The sequence below is a fragment of the Chrysemys picta genome, chromosome 3, assembly GCF_011386835.1.
Source record: "Chrysemys picta bellii isolate R12L10 chromosome 3, ASM1138683v2, whole genome shotgun sequence".
Taxonomy (NCBI): domain Eukaryota; kingdom Metazoa; phylum Chordata; order Testudines; family Emydidae; genus Chrysemys; species Chrysemys picta.
This window is the reverse complement of record NC_088793.1, coordinates 148,205,124-148,221,195: the sequence shown is the minus strand read 5'-3', so window position 1 is coordinate 148,221,195 and position 16,072 is coordinate 148,205,124. Positions and strand designations below refer to the sequence as shown.

Below are 16,072 nucleotides of genomic sequence, written 5' to 3'. Positions count from 1 at the left end.
CAGCTGTCAGTGCGGGGGCTGCAGACCTGGCTACAAGGCTAAGCGAGCTGCTTCCCTCTAGCACCGCGAAGCCCTGCATTCTGCTCCGGAACAGACTAGCCTCTGCAATGCAGAATTAGCAGGTGACTGACTGACCCACAAAGAATACCCCAATGGGTGACAGTGGACTCTGCTACAAGGGTTCACTCCCAGGCGCTTGTCTTGCAAATAGCAATAGATCCCTCTTGTCTCTGCGTGGTAGTTGTGAACACTGACTTGCTATGAAGCGTCTCACTGTTTCTAGTCACTTACCTTACAAAAATCTTTTCCATTTCCTCCAGTCTGTACACTTCCTTCACCCTGGGGGGAGAAAGATGCACACACAGAAGGGTTGGAATTGCAGAGCTAGCGGCGACGATCTCAGGGCGAGGCAGTGAATGTGGCAGGTTCACCCTGCTCCTGAATCTTAGCCCCTGGCACATTGTTTGTCCCAGCATAGGCGCCAACTTCTGGTGCCAGTGGGTGCTCGACCCCCTCCCCCCCGCCTGACTCCCGCCCCTGCCCCGCACCTATTCCAACCACTTCACCAAAGTCCCTGCCCCAACTCCACCCCCTCCCTGCCCCATTGGACTCCTTCCCCAAATCCCCACCCCGCCTCCTCCCCTGAGCGCGCCGCGTTCCCGCTTCTCCCCCCTCCCTCCCACAGCTTGTTACACCGCGAGCACTGGGAGGAGAAGCAGGGACGCGGCACGCTCAGGGGAGGAGGCGGAGGTGAGGTGAGCTGGGGCAGGGTGCTTGGCTGCTGATGGGTGCAGAGCACCCACCAAATTTTTCCCCGTGGGTGCTCCAGCCCTGGAGCCCCCCCAGAGTCGGTGCCTATGCATCCCAGCTCAGGAATTGGACACCTGCACATTCACGGCTCAGTCCCCGTAGGCAGGGGCATTGTTCTGCTGCTCAGAAGCCAGCCCACATTGTTTCACACAACCACCGTTCCACACAGCTTGGGGAGCTAAGAGGCACATAGAGAAATCTTTTTACAGAAAGGCAGTTTCCCCACCCCCACTCCCCCTCTGTGTCCCCTTCCCATATGTGGCTACAAGATCAGGCTTTCTGGGGCAGAGTTTTAAAGCCCTTCAGACACACCAGTGGGGGGGCCTGTTGGAGCCTGTGGGCACTTCTGAAATTACAGCCTGTACTTTTCCCCAACACCACCTTGGACTCCCCCAGCTGCAGTTACTGGATGTGTGTTGACATTAACTGAGATCCACTTGTTCTCCATCTCCAAGCCTCCTGCTCTCACTGCCCCCCCCAACTCTTCTCCACATATTACTCTGCCCTTCCATCTTCATATCCCCTTTCCGTATCTCCCTCCACCAAACATCAAAACAGAACTGACCCAGGAAATAGGCAGAGGCTTAAAGGGGAAACGACAAGAATAAGGCAGCCATTTTAAGACCCCCTAACGCCTGCCCTCCCTTTTTTAAACAATTTGAGCCAGCCAGCTGCGCACATGGCTAAGTTGGGGAGCTGTGTCACTGTTCCCCTTCACGTCTGGCCCCTCTTCTTCCCTCCAACAGCTTCTTGTTCCAAGCTAAACTGTATGGTCCTTGGGGGCAGGGACGGTCTTCCTAAGTGTTTGTCCGACACCCAGCACAATGGGGCCCTGCTTCATTCGGGGCCTCTGCACAGTACCAAAATAAAACTAACAAGAAAGGTGAAAGGTCAGCAAGCAGCCAACAGCTAGAGTGCTCTATCAGTACCTTTCTCAGGAGTGTTTCCTAGCAGAATATGTGCTTAGCCTTGTACCCAAGGCCTTATCTCAGACTTTTAGCGATCAGACCCGTAGTCCTTGTCTATGGTAGGGAACAGCCCTGATTCAGCCATTGGCGGTCAGCAGCGTAGCTGCACCCACATTGACCCGTCAGTGTAGACGGGGGCATGTTGTGGCTTGCACTTGTTGAGCTAACTGGGGCTTAGCTCAACTACAAGTATGCATGTGAGATTAGCACCAGCTACTCATGGGATGGAGAAAGCATGAATGTCTGATCTCCAAAAGGTTAATCTTAGACATCCAGCCATCAGCATCAGCTCTGAGATGTAAAGGGCCACTTGCCGCCTTCTAGCAAACATGATGAGACTACGAGCTCTGGCTATATATTGTATAGGCCTGGGAGCAAGCCAGGCTACGTTTCATGTCTTCCTCCTCCAGCAAATTCATCCCAAAGCTCCAGCAGTCCCAAGATGAAGGGGGATGCGGAAGGAGGTGTCACTCACCGGATGGGGTTCATATCCGGCCGGCTAGGTTTAGAAACGGCTTTGACAAACTTCTCCGCTAGCTGAATCCTAGAACAAATGGGAAAGAGAATTCTGTGCTTTAGCTACGGCTCTGGTGTGTTGGGTAGGTGCGGCTTCCTTGGGACAGGAGGGAGTGCCAACGGGACCTCTACTCACACAGCCCAGTCTGACGCCACTGACACCCAAACATACTCAAAAAACTGTCTGCTCACCCAGCACTCCCAGCTTGGTGTCCTGCAACTAGCAATTATGCAGTAGGGCTGGTTCTCCATAGGCTCTGCTAGACAAACCTAATCTAGTAACAAATTCAGTAATGAGTCCATGTGCTGATGAGCCCATTCATGTATGAACAGGAGAGCGGGATTGGCAGATGTGCTCCGCTAAGGAAGGAACTGCAGGGCTCTTCCCACTCAGCGACAAGTCACAACCCTTCCCATTCAGGCTGCCAGCGGCGCTCGGTCTACCTGTTTTGGGACCAACTCACTCCAGTCTCAGAAGGGAACCAGGCCTTCTCTGCTGCACAGAGGGGTGGGGGAAAAGAGGATGCACCCACTTCAGAGAGGGTTCTTCCACGGCTCATCTTTATACAAGCGCATCAGCTAAGTGCTCTCGGTTCCTCATGGCCGATGATCAATAGCGCAGCCATTGAACCAACGGAGTTCCCTGACAGCTCTCATCCACATGCATGAGAGGAGCTCCCAAAGCCCTACCTACCGCTGGTTAAAATGCTGCTCTCGGACGTCATTGCCATTCAGCACCAAGACATCCAGGATATGGATAGCCTTGATTTTTCGCTGGGCTTTCCCCTAAGGAGAGAAACACAGGGAGTTATGTTACAGGCTGTCTGTGGGTATTCTGTCTGTGTTGTGCAGTGTCTGCATGCTGCCTCCCACCACCACCTTGCTAACTTCGGAGAAGGAAACCCCACCTCCTGTCATTGGTAACTTGTTTCTGCTGCAGGTTCTCCCCCCATGAATTCTCTGGAGCCTCCCCCCTTTCCCCTGTTTTAATCTTCCATCCTAAGATACCTGTACATGTCCAATGCACCAGTCCCCAGGGGAGGGCTGGGCAGAACTCTATGAAGCACATTACCACCTCTCTGAGTCAGCTGGATGCCCTACAAAGTGGTCCCCTCACAAGGCTGAACTTGCTGCACCATCTCCAGGAGCAAGGACCCGAGCTTTGGCCCTGAGCTCCCACGCAGCAATGCCACGTAGCGTGGGTAAGCCTCCAGACTGGCCCCACCTGTCTGTTTTTAAGAACTGCAATCATCATCAAGTGGCTGAGTATATGTGGACACACAGGCCTGTTTTAGGGTCAGTGACTACTCAGCCTCCTACAAACTAGCCAAAGGAGCTACTCGGCTTAGTCCACAGCAGATCTCTGCAGTAACAACATGATCTTCTACACACAGTTCAACCTCGACCAGTCTAGTTAGCAAAGGGTCACATTTCATGACCTCTATTGGTTACACTGAGAATTCTCTTGATTATCAGAACAAGTTCAGCATTCCCCCCACCAGGACAGTCACAGAATCAAAACTGAACAAAAAAAGCCTGTGCATTAAAGATTCCCGATATGTTATTTATCACGACTAACGTGCTCAGTCACAGACCTTTTTCACATGCATGTTACAAAAATAAAACAATGCCAGCTGCCAATCAAACACTTCAGCAAATGATCAAAGATCAATGTTGGACCAGAGACAGTGCAGGAGGGTAAACGCTTCTGCAAACACCACCACCAGTTGGTGCTTTTGTAGGTTCTGATCCAAACCCCTTCATACACACGGTATATTCAGCATCCTTGAAAGGCAGCCACCTGTGAAGCAGAATGGGGCAGGCAAGTGGAGCAGGGCGGCACTGCACAACACATGCATGTATGTGTGCAAACCGAAAGCCATTGAGGCGTGTTCAATCAGATAGGAAGTCAACCATGGAGGTGGTGCAGAACAACACTGAAGGGAAGCAAACAGTCATCCGTATATCTCTGGCTCTGAACAGGACAGGAGAGCTTATCCCAAAATAGCTTCCCTGGGAATCCTCTCTGAAGCTGCACAGCTGGGCCATCTACCATGTAATACTAGCCATCCCCCTTATGGGGAAGGAACAACCTCTGACCTCTCCTTTCAGCTCATGAACAATCTCCACAGAGAGAAGGGTAGCCCGTGGCAGCTCAGTTTTCAAGTCCAGTTTCATCCAGCGATCTGACTGGCGACCATCCCAGGTGTAGATCTGGGACTTCTGTGTGCAGACAAAGAGGAACAAGGCAAGGTTAGACCCAGACAGGAATGGGACACATTCTTTCTGCCTTAGCTGAAAAGTAGCCCTGAGAGTATATTCCTTCCTTCCTGCTGACAGCAGAGAACATTTCTTTATGAGACATGTCAAGGAAGGAGCCTACAGCTCAGCTGCAGAGACACCAACACAGAGATCCTAACACGGCTCATTAGGCAGGGTCCCTTGCCACCCCACAAAAGATACTGTTCAGAGATGGGCAGTGAAACGAATTATTAGATGGAGGGAATGCAGCACTCTCTGTGAGGAGAGATTTTCAAGACCAAGATTATTTAGTATGGGGAGTAGACAGAAGAAGGAGAAAGGAATACAAAATAACCAATGGTCTTAAGAAAGGTCCATCAGTCACTCCTATCCCCCCGTCCCATAGTACAAGGGCAAGCAGGTTGGGTTGAAATTGCTAGGCAATATCTTTAAAAGGGTTTATAAAAAACCCAGCATAATTAGCCATGGAACTTCCTGCTGTCAGGTTAGATGTCAGCACTTACCCCTAACCCTAGCAGGAACTTCTGTTCACTTCCAGACACCATACATCTGTAATCTAAGACGTGGCGGATCTTCTCCAGGGTTTTTGAGTTGAGTGGTGTTGGTTTAAAACTAAAGATATCGATGTCTGTTCCCTGAAGCACAACAGCAGGAGAAAGGTGACTTACACGATACAGACAATGATGGGTGCTACAGCAAACACAGAAGCTTCGAGTGCATCAGGATGTGCCCTGATTTCAGCCACAGCCATTAGCTACACTGGTGCAAATCCGAGCATAGACAGGCACAGCTGCTGTTTGCACCAGTGGGGCTCAGCCTGGTTTCAATCACACTAGTCAGGGTTCTAGAGGAAAAAACATCGTCCCCAGCGTAGACAAAGGTCTAGGAGAAATTAAACAGAGAGATCACGAGCTTTGCCCACAAAACCGCTCACTTGTACTGAGGGGCTATTTCAATTTCCCTGCTGAGCTACTTTAGGATGCACCAAGGTAAGAGTGTGAAGGGACAAGAACAGGCCTGGATACAGAGCTATTTACCTACCTTCTACAGAATTGGTAGTCCAGGCCGAAGCGGTCTCTTAGATAGAAGGGGATTCATTTCACCTTCACAGCAAGCAACTAAGCTGGCCTCCCAGCCACACTGAGTGCTTCCACTGCTCCCCTACAGCATTGGAAAGGGAAGGAACCTGCCCCTTCCGAGCCCAAAGGCAGCACAGGCTTAAGAGAAGAAGTGTGTCCAAAGGAGGGGACAGAATATGAGGGGGAAGTGCTGCAGGGTCTGTAGGGGACACTCCAGAATATTCATAGCTCTCTGCCAAGGACTGATGAACGGAGCAGGCTCTCTTATGAGGTTCCCTCTTCACCACACACCCCCTTTTCTATAAATGAGTGTCACAGTACAGCATTTCAGTAACAGCAAGATCACAGCACACCTGGGCAGGATGGGACTGGACCAGGAAAAAGAGGCCCTTATGGGAATTCAATCCTACGATAGGCTTCAAAAAATATGCGATCTTCCGGTGCTCCTTTACTCAGGGGCAAGACTTCTTCTGCCAAAGCCCTCTTTATTCCCAGGCTCCCATATAGTGTCAGAGCTAACGACCTCAGGGGGGACACTGATCATTAGATATCTATCCAGTCTGTGGAACTGTCTCTCAAAGGAAGTAATGGAAACCCCACTGTTTAAGTCATTTAAACGAGGCTGCCTAGTTTTTTAAATAGGCACTCATCACCACAGCATCTGAGTGCAAATCCTAAACAATATACTGAACCAAACAGCCCAGTGCTGGTCTTTTCCATCTCAGACTCCTGTGAGTAACAATAAACATTTCACCCACATGTTCAGAACAAACTTCAGTTTAAGGCCTCACCTGAATGAGCTCAAAGAACTTGGACCTGGGATCAGAGGAGGATGGAGCAACTCGGGCCTGATCTGGAATCTGGAACAAGACAAAGGATCGATTACAAGTCGTACTCCTTTTTGCACAGTCATGTTCCCAAAGCCAAGGTTCCTCTGCCACCAAGGACACTCCAACCCCTGACCCCAAGGTTTTTTTCCATTCATATTGCTGATGCCGAGCTCCCCTAGCACAGAGGGGAGGTACGCAAAACACATATGGCTTGACACAGACACAGCATCTTTCATAGGATATGGCAGGTGATTTCAATAAGGAATTTAGGTTGTAAGCTTTTCAGGACCTATATTATTTCTGTATGTTTTTGGAAAGTGCCTGGCAGATTTTGTGTGTACAATAATGAGAACAGCAGCTCCACATGAAACGATGCTGTTTCACCCAACACTTGTGATTAGCCTGTGGAACTCACTGCCACAAGATCCCCACAACCCTAGGCTCATAGGGAAGACAGACTGCCATCTGATAACTAAGATTTTTTTGGAGTGTTTTTCTGCCTGGGACCTACTGGCCACATAGCTTATTCAGTGTGTTATGTAATAGTCTCAGCTGCAGTATAACCCTGCCCTTTTGTGTAACCTGCTCCACAAGCAATACGCACCAAGCATCTGTTTAGCTGATGTTTCCTGACCTGCACAGCCCCAAATGTGCACAGTGATCTCAGATACTAACATAGTCCTGCCCTACAGGAAAGGTGTTAATGCTATTGGCTGGCATGTCAGAGCCCCTCCCGCTCCCCACTGCGCCACAGCAGGAATGGCATCCACAACTGCCTTGTCAGTAGCATTACTCACCCCCCACAGCCGGAGGCATTCCTTTCGGATGTCGGCCTGCCGCGGCTCACTCAGGGTCCTAGAGGAAAAGCCAGCAGGTTGTTAGCATGGTGAAAGCCTCTTTGGGCTTGCAGCCCTAACATACCCAGCCCTGTCAGCCTCCTCGAAGTAGCTGCTTTGGGAGTGAAACACACAGTCAGTCCTTAGTGCCAGAGGGCTGCTGTATTTCCCCAATCATCCACCCACTTCATAACCTGAACCAAAGATCAGCAGCTTCTGCCTGCCTCCCAGCAAAGAGCTGATCATTGGAGGCTGCAGGGAGGCTTCAGTGCTTTTATGCAACACACTAAAGCACCGTTAGGACCTTAGCTTTTCACAGTGCTGCACAAACACAAACTTATTCTTTCCCACAACTGCCCTAAGTTACACATAGAGCAATAGCAGCACAGAGAGGTGGAGTGACTCGTTGAAGGCTATCCAGCAGCTGATGTCAGAACCAGGGTTCATTCCCTGGAGTCCCTGGCACTTAGCCTTGTGCTCTGTGCATTACACCGTGCTGTCTCCAGGCGGTGTTTGGGCAGTAAGTGCAACTACCCCTGTGTAGCAAACGCCTCTATGCCACAATGTGTTTCACTCTCTGTGCCACTCCTCTATGTCCCCTCTCAGAAACAGACCCGTTTATGGGAACTGGAAGGTACGTAGCCCTTTTGCAAGTCCCTTTCATAGGGCGTCCTAGTAGCAGTTATAAATCATTTCAAGCCAATCAGTCTCCTTTAGCTATCCCCGTGTTGCAGAGAACAGCACATGCAGTGACACTAGCTAGCCTAGTAACTGTAAGCGCTCCTAAGCCTCCTGCTTCAGGGCCAAGCCAAGCACCAGCTAGGATCAGGAAGACATTTAAAAATGGGTAAAGCAAGCAGGCCACTGAACACAGCTGTCCAGTGAGTAATTCAGTCCTCACCCAAAGCCCCGCTCCCTCTTGAGGTAGATACTCACGTGTCTTGAACAAAGGCGTGAATTTTGGCTAGTGCTTTGATCTGAACTTTACACTGGCTGAAAGAGAGAGTGGGTTTCAGTCAGGGAGTGAGTTATCACCCACGCAAATTGTCCTGCTGCACAAAGCAGGATGAGCAAGTGCTGTGGTCTGCTCTAAAGCAGAGCTGGACTGTCACAACCCAGAATGCCATCATGACGACTGCAGGGTCACTGGGGAGAGCACCCTTTATGTTCCCAACACTGCAGGTCAGTTCTTCTGGTGTGAACGCTCACCAGCCATGCAGTGTATCTCCCCTTGCTGGGCCAGTCTGCCGCACAAGGCCTCTCCCAGAGCAGGACTCTTGTAACTGAGCAATTTGGCAGCTTAAGGTGAAAAGGCCCCCCACGGCCTCAAACAGCTGTAAGTCACAGTTGTGCTGGAACCGGCTTTCCCTCTTGTTGCTTCCGCACTTACCTTTCATTCGATCGGACCATGTAGTCGTAGAACTCATGGTCGCCCTTGATCACTTCTACGGGGACGACAAGATTTACATCCAGGTCAGAGTTGCGCAGCTGGTTTAGTTTGATGTTCACCATGAAGAGATATTCCCGCACGTCGTCAATGCCTGACTTTAGCCCTCTACACACCACGTACCTGCCAAGCAAACCAGAGACTCCACTTGGAATCAGTCCTCCTGCATATCCAACTTGCCTTTCACACCCCCACCATCTCAGCAGCCCTCCCCCCTGGCTTCCGCAGCGTCAGGAACATCTTTGTCTCAGGATACCCTTCGATGGCTCGTGGCAGTGCAGGCTAGCCCTCTGTAGGGCCATTCTACTTCCTCCGCCTTTTCCTACTCTCCGCAAGAGCTGGCAACCTCAATCCTTCACCAAAAATCCCCAAACTTCACAAGCTCAGATCTTGCCAAAGAAATAAGACAGCAGGACTAATGCTAAAATAGAGACTCAGTTTTAATCCTGTTCCGGTTGCAGGTGTAACTAGCCCGTTACTAGCTCACAACTCTACCATAGCCCTGGTATGGCAGTGTAAGATAAAGCCTCCCTGTACAGGCTCAAATGTCTGTCTCACTTTATTTCACAGCACACGGCATCTGAAGGACGCCAAAATCAGCATGGCCCTATAATAGGTTAGAGCATGGGACTAGGTCTCCGGACACCTGGCTCCTAATGAGGGCTCTGGCATGGATTTCATATTTTCCCCAGCTCATAGACTGCTTAGCGCAAAATAGAGATTAAGAAGGACAAGAGATACAGGTTTCCAGATGATATTGGAGAGAGAGAGAGCAGTCAGATGAAAGGCAGAGATAAAAGGAGGATGTTCTAAGATGATGGAAGTTGCAGAGGAGAAGGCGCTCAAACTAACAATGCACAAACACTGTGAAAGCACAAAGGTGTTACTTAAAAACAGATGTTGTTCGTTGACATTAATGTTCCCTGGCATGTCTTGGAAGAGTTGTGGCCTTGGAAAGTTTCTCTTCCTATCCCTGTTGTGGGGCATGCTGTGTGTTGTCTGGCTGCTAACCTCCTCCCCCGAGATGGCTGCATTTTAGGGGTGCCAAGTGTACAGTTTGTACAGCATTACCAGATCCAAAGAGATGAAAATACATCACTGTAATGTACATAATATGCTCTAATTTAACTGGATCCTGAGATTGCATCTTGCAAAACAGAACAGATTTTACAGTAAACTCCATTGTTCCCACACTGGAAGTGGACAGCATAGGCAGAAACAGACCATGGTAATTTGGTAAACAGCCTCTTAAACCTATCAAACACTGTCACTTCCTAAACATTTAAAGTATTTCCTTCTATGAGGCAGACATTAGATGGCTCCTAGCTAAGACAGGCCATGGAGGTCACACTAGACCTGCAGTTACACAAACAGAGCTATTGCACTATTTAGGGGAAAGGTCTGCTTTTAATTCTTCCTCCAGAATCTCACCTCTCTGAGTTCGCAGGACGGCTCGTCACAGGTTTAAAGAGACTCACTCGCTCGAAGCAGCAGTACAGCAAATATATAAGTCCCACGCTGAATGGCGTGAACAGGTCGAAGGTTTTGCAGACAAAATGTCCTCCTGTGGCAGAGAAAGGAAGTACATTGCAGCCAGCAGGTTACAGGGAGAGAGGGGGAAAATACTAAGTATCTCAATCCCCCTGCACACGCGCACACACACACACACACACACACACTTTTGTACAGTTAAAAACTGCATCAGAAAAACAGTTTCATAAATCAATCTAGTAAGACTGACCAACTGGGTACCACGTTCCATCCCCCCACTTAGCTCTCTGCCTCCCAAAGACCCAGGAAAGAGAGAGGCAGCTCCCAGCCAGGTGGAGGGGATGTCACCTAAGAACAAAGCACCCTGCCTGCTGCTTCCACAGCACTCCCAACCCAGGGGCCCAGACTGCCAGCATGGCAGCACACTGTGCAATCCTTGACAGTGTGCAGCTCTCATTCCTCCCCAAGAGCCTCATGCTGGGGAAAAAACTGGATTTGAAATGAAAATCTAGTTTTAAAAACACAAGTCATCTCAGTAGAGGAGTGTCTGTGCTCTCTGCCTTCAAGTGAGTCTTCTTACTTCCTCAGGGGAAGACACAGACACTCAGTTTTGAGATTCTCATTCCCCCAGGAGAAAGCCCCAGAGGAGATGCTTGACTAGGAGAGACACAACGAAGGACACTCTGTCAAATCTCACTGAGAGGCAACTTGCCTGCTGGGTCATGGCTTCAAATACTGGTGAGCCCAAGGGACAAGACAAGCAATCACTTGGCAAGTGTTTCTAACCCCCTTCCACTCTGGCTTCTCAGTGCAGGACCATCTGCTCTGAAAGGGCGCACGGAATGCTAGCCGATCCCAACACAGGATAAGCGTCACCAAACCAGATGCAGCTATGGCATCCATCACTAAGGAATAGGTAGGAGAAAGAGAAGCATCTTCTCACTCTGAAGCCAGGGTGATGGTTTCAAGTGGGAAAGGCTACAAGTCACAATTGCACAAACACTGGGTTGCTCTTACCAGCTAATTGGTTTGCAACCTTATCTCAGGGTTTAGGGAACACACCTACTAGAGTCAACAGAACCTAACATTACAGCAGGAGCGACTCCATGCAATGTTCTATAGCATCCATCTGCAAAGCCACCCAAGCCCTGGAGAGGAAGGGGAGAAACAAAGAGAAAAAGATACCTGTCCGGATGATAGAGAGTCCTGTAAGGAACTGGCAAAGCGTCAGCTGTTTGCTTAGAATTTCCTGCAGGTTCTCCTGACCCTCCACAGAGAAACCCTGAAACACACATCAAATGGTGAACATCTTTGCAAATCTGTTGGTTAACTGGGGGAGTCTTAAGGAATTTACAGCTAAATTTTGTAACTTGCAACAGTTTCTATTCCGTGGGATAAACTGCTAATGTCAGGACATTTCATGGCAAGCCTCGCCAAATCTCAAGCAGTAACTGTGAGAAGATGTCACGTCACCATTGTACTCTGGCTGATGGCGACGGTCACTCATTGCAGAGAAAAGGAGGAACGAACGTACCCCATCCGCCATTAAGAAATGCACCCCCTTGCGATCAGTGTTGTCCAAAACAAAATTCCGGAAAGCAGTGATGTTCTCTGGGCGGGTGATATCTCCATCTCCATCAATCCCGCCCTCTCCTAAGGGGAAAAGAAAAGGCAGTTATGAGCATGTTTGCAGAGTGCTTGCAGGAGACCGGGACACGCAAGCGATCAACGCGCTGACCTCCAATGATCAAACATTACCAACGGTCAGTGAGTGAGTACACACACCTTGGAAGCTGCATCAGGCCCACTCCCACGAACTCTCACAAACATGATTCTTGCTAGAAAGAGGTCAGCACATTTTTCTTTGGCTAGATTGGGTTCTGCTTCCATTAGCCAGAGTGAACCAACCCATGTTACAACTTGGCTTTAAAAAACTATGCTTCAGCCTTGGTAAAGCATAGATCATTCACTCCTCTAGCTGCTGAACAGGGCCTGACTATGCTACAACACAATATTGTCCCTTCCGGCCGGGAAGGAACAAGACAAAATTGGTCCCCATCAGAGCTTTAACAATGTTAGTTTCATAGTGTAGATGGACCCTTAGTCTGAAGCACAACTTTGTCTATGCCAGCCGGAGAAACGGCATTAGCAAATTTTCACTACCATCCATGACATCAGCAATCTCTGGAAAGGCACTAACATTCTTTCCAAACTCACCGTAGTTTGGCCTTACAGAACCCTGTTCATGCGCAAGAGTGTTCAGCCATCAGTTGTAAAGGGGGAAGATATGTTCAACAGCAGAACTGTTTTTAAAGGCAGCATTTTACAGATTTCTCATATGGCTCTATTAAAGGGTAGGGCTCTATTTTCCCCCAGTTGGTATTTTGTGTCCTAGAATAGACTCTAAATATTCAACTAACTCCCAGTCCTGTGGTATTTGTAAAGTACTGTTGATTTCTATTCTCTGCAGAGTTTCCGTGTCTGCTGTTTCTATTCATTGAATGACAGAGTGACTAGAAATGTACATTATCAGGAGAAAACAGCAGAGGTCAGGGTGCACAATAGTTCTTTGGTAATAAAATTCCTCATCAGTTATTCTGCCACTGAGAGGAGTGGGACTGGATTTTTTTTTCCAGTCTTCTTTGCACTTGGTGCAGGGTTCAAGGCGTTTTCCTCCCATCACCAAGAGAGGAGTTTATACGTGTCTCACTAAATTTTAGAGCACATTAGGCCCAGACAAAAAGGTAAACATGAAAATGCATCAAAATCATTGAGCTATTCACTCTCACAGCTATCAACTCCCTCCACAAGAGCACTGACCAAGAGTGAGATACAAAGATCCAAATGTTAAGATGATCCTTTTATCCACCTTGCTGCTCAATGAGAACTTTCCTCTTACTGATCTGACCCAGAGGTGCCAGACGACCACCAAAGTTCATGATTTGCAGATGTCAAAAGGGGCTTTGGCTTTTCAGAATCAGCCAGAAAGTAACTAACTGGCACCAGCGATAGGTTGTTTGGGGTTTTTGCTGGAAAGGCAGATTGAATTGCAAAAAGTGAAGTAACCAATCATACCTGGGTTTTCTTAACAAAGCCTGAAATTTGCTGGCAATCCCCTCATTCCACTTTCTACTAATAGATGCAGCAGATGGAATCAGAGCTACTTGCAGTTACCAGGAGTCCAAAATAACTTAAATCACCACATAGAAGGTGGAAAGATCCTGTAAAGAAGCAATCTAGTAATTAATGCTGGGGGACGGAGTCAGAGCTAGGTTTCTATTCTTGGCTCTGCCAGATGATCCTTGGCCAAGCCATTTCATTTTTTATGCCTCAGTTTCCCCATCTGTAAAATGGAACCAAACCACTGAGTTATCTTAAAGCGCTTTGACAGCCTCGGACAGGAAAGTGCTGCAAGTATGAAGTATTATTATAATACACACAAGCTGGAACCTGAACTGCAGAAATATAACTTGATGTTCAGACTTGCCACCCTCAACTCCCTATTACATGGCAGTTCCTCTTCTTCTATAAGGATGGCTCTGCGATGGTCATTGTGAACCGGTTTCTCTTAGATCCCTAACACGAACAGACTATCAGTCCTCCGCCTACTATGAACCTGAACCTCTGTAATGCAGGCAATGACACACACACACACACACACACACACACACACACACGTACGTGACCCATACCGTAATAAGGCTCAAAGAGCTCGCTGGAGGCAGAATAGAAATCCTCCAGTTTAAAGTCATTTGGTCCTTTCAAGGTCATGCCGAACCCTTTCGCATGCCACTTCTTCCTCCAGAGAACATACTCGGAGAAGCCACCGGGGCCAGCACACACATCAGCAAAGTAAAGCAGCTCTGCGTCCCGCTCCTTGATTAGGGGCTTCTGCAAAAGGAAATTGGGAAAATTCTAGCAGTCCAATAGCAACTTCCCACCAAGCATGCAAACTACTGCAGCCCACTGCTATATTCTTGCACCTCTAAGCTAGGGTCTCTGCCTCTTTAAAGCAGCCTTTGTCCCTAATAGTGCCCTGAGGAATCTTCCCCCACCCCCACCCCCCTTTCTTTGGGAAGGCATCACCGATTCAAAGGACAAGAGAGATCCTCACCCCATGAGAGTCCTTCGGGTTTGTGAACATGTGGTCGAAGACATAGTCTATGTTTGCCATCTTCATCGCCGCTCTGTGAATGCACAAAAAGGGCACCTGTTAGTTTGCCCCAGGCTCACCAGGCCGCTGCAACCCAAAAGAGAAAGGGACTGCAAACCCAGAGGCTCTGCAGACCTGTTCAGGAAGAAGACTCCCCGGATCATCTCGTAGGGGTTGGACCTTGTCCGGGCTCGGCGCATCTCCTCTCCGTCCAGCTCATCGAACACGCTCTGCAAAGGCAGAACGAAAACTACACTAGCCACGGCACAGGCAGGAGGGACAGCCAGCTCGGGTGGTTCCTAACCCCATGGTCATTTTCTCCTCACAGTTATCTCTAGACTGGGTGACACCAACACAGGAACATTTTCTGAAGCTGGCATCCTTCTTCAGTCACATATCTACATCCAGTCCTGGTCTAACATCATGCTCAATTCTTACAGTGAGCTCAGGGATGGGGAATGGTGCTGGACTGACAACCCCACAGCGTAAGACCTAGTTAGCCATAGATTAGGCAATCCCAGCACAAGCTCTTCCCCCCCATACACACACATCCCCCCTGACAAAGATGGTCTAAACTGGAAGGGAAAGGGGAGGAGCACAGCAGACCAGGAAGAAGGCGTTAATCTCCACAGCCCCATTAAGCCTCTGGCTTCTCTGCTGACACTGCCATTGAAGGGGCCGTTATGTCAATTGCCTTTGTGGTTTGTGCGCTGTACACACTTGTCATTTCACACAGGTCGCCAGATAGTAACGACTTCCCACTGTTATCAACCCAGGCTGAATCTGCACTGTTGGCAAAAGGCTTCCCATTTCATTGCCAACTGCCTACGCTTCCCACCCCCACTAATGCCTTTTTACAAGCTTACTTCCCTTCTCCTCCCCAGCCCTAAAATTGCTCTCCAGCAGTGTGCGCTCACCTTGCACTGCAGGACACTATGCAGAAACTCTTCTCGGCAGAATTCCGTTTCATCTTCAATTACCAGCTTCCTCTAGGGCAGAGCAATGAGAAAACCCCCCTCAGTTAGCTGATGCTGTGCTATTTCTTTTAGTGGGGCATTTCCCAGAACAAGCTTGCTGCATTATTCCTGTGTGTTGCAACACTACAAGTGAGAGAGCCAGGCTGGGACTGGGAGCAGTGTCAAACGGCAACCCTAGTTTGCCCTCCGTGTGAGTTGAATGCGGAGCACAGAAGCACTCCCCAGGCTGTCTGACCCAACTGAGGGAAGCGGACAGCCCTGAACTGCCTCCAACCCTAACCACCCCTGCTAGGAGCCAGGAAAAGGGGAGGGGGAAGAGAAGGATACCCTATCAAAAAGAGTCACAGAGTGCAACCCAGATGCTATCTTGTGACGTATGTATCAATGGCAGCAAAACAGAACGATGGGACAACTCAACTTGACAATGCAATCCCCACAATGCCCTCAGACTGGGACTGGTCTGACTAGGCACTTATCTGGCCCTCATCCCCATAATATCTGTGGCTCTCTGCAACTCTGTTCGATGACAAGGCAGCGTGCCAGTTACACAAGACTGAGCACCATCAGGCTAAACAAAAGAAGGAACTACTAGGACTTTGCTTTTCAGAGCTATACCTTCCCCACGGTCATCCACTCCTTCATCTCCTGTGCATCGGGGATTTCAGTGGTGCATTCTGGGAACCAGTCCACCTGTTCATAGGCA

At 49.2% G+C, this 16,072-nt stretch overlaps 1 protein-coding gene across 2 annotated transcripts in view; it reads right to left on the bottom strand.

The window, feature by feature from the left end:
- CMTR1 (cap methyltransferase 1) overlaps positions 1–16,072 on the bottom strand; it is a 50,002-nt gene that overhangs the window by 9,290 nt on the left and 24,640 nt on the right. For both annotated transcript variants that reach the window (XR_255929.5, XM_005296336.5), the window contains exons 5-21: positions 15,985–16,072; positions 15,310–15,381; positions 14,528–14,622; positions 14,354–14,426; positions 13,932–14,130; positions 11,774–11,892; positions 11,425–11,521; positions 10,180–10,312; positions 8,692–8,871; positions 8,238–8,294; positions 7,263–7,320; positions 6,427–6,495; positions 5,060–5,191; positions 4,395–4,517; positions 2,989–3,080; positions 2,254–2,322; positions 292–339 (exon numbers count right to left, since the gene is read on the bottom strand). The exon at positions 15,985–16,072 is cut by the window's right edge and continues 5 nt beyond it. Coding sequence is in view for 1 of the 2 variants with exons in the window: in XM_005296336.5 (XP_005296393.1) it covers positions 292–339; positions 2,254–2,322; positions 2,989–3,080; positions 4,395–4,517; positions 5,060–5,191; positions 6,427–6,495; positions 7,263–7,320; positions 8,238–8,294; positions 8,692–8,871; positions 10,180–10,312; positions 11,425–11,521; positions 11,774–11,892; positions 13,932–14,130; positions 14,354–14,426; positions 14,528–14,622; positions 15,310–15,381; positions 15,985–16,072 (1,704 nt within the window). In the remaining variant the exon portion in view is untranslated. The remainder of the gene's footprint in view (positions 1–291; positions 340–2,253; positions 2,323–2,988; positions 3,081–4,394; positions 4,518–5,059; positions 5,192–6,426; positions 6,496–7,262; positions 7,321–8,237; positions 8,295–8,691; positions 8,872–10,179; positions 10,313–11,424; positions 11,522–11,773; positions 11,893–13,931; positions 14,131–14,353; positions 14,427–14,527; positions 14,623–15,309; positions 15,382–15,984) is intronic.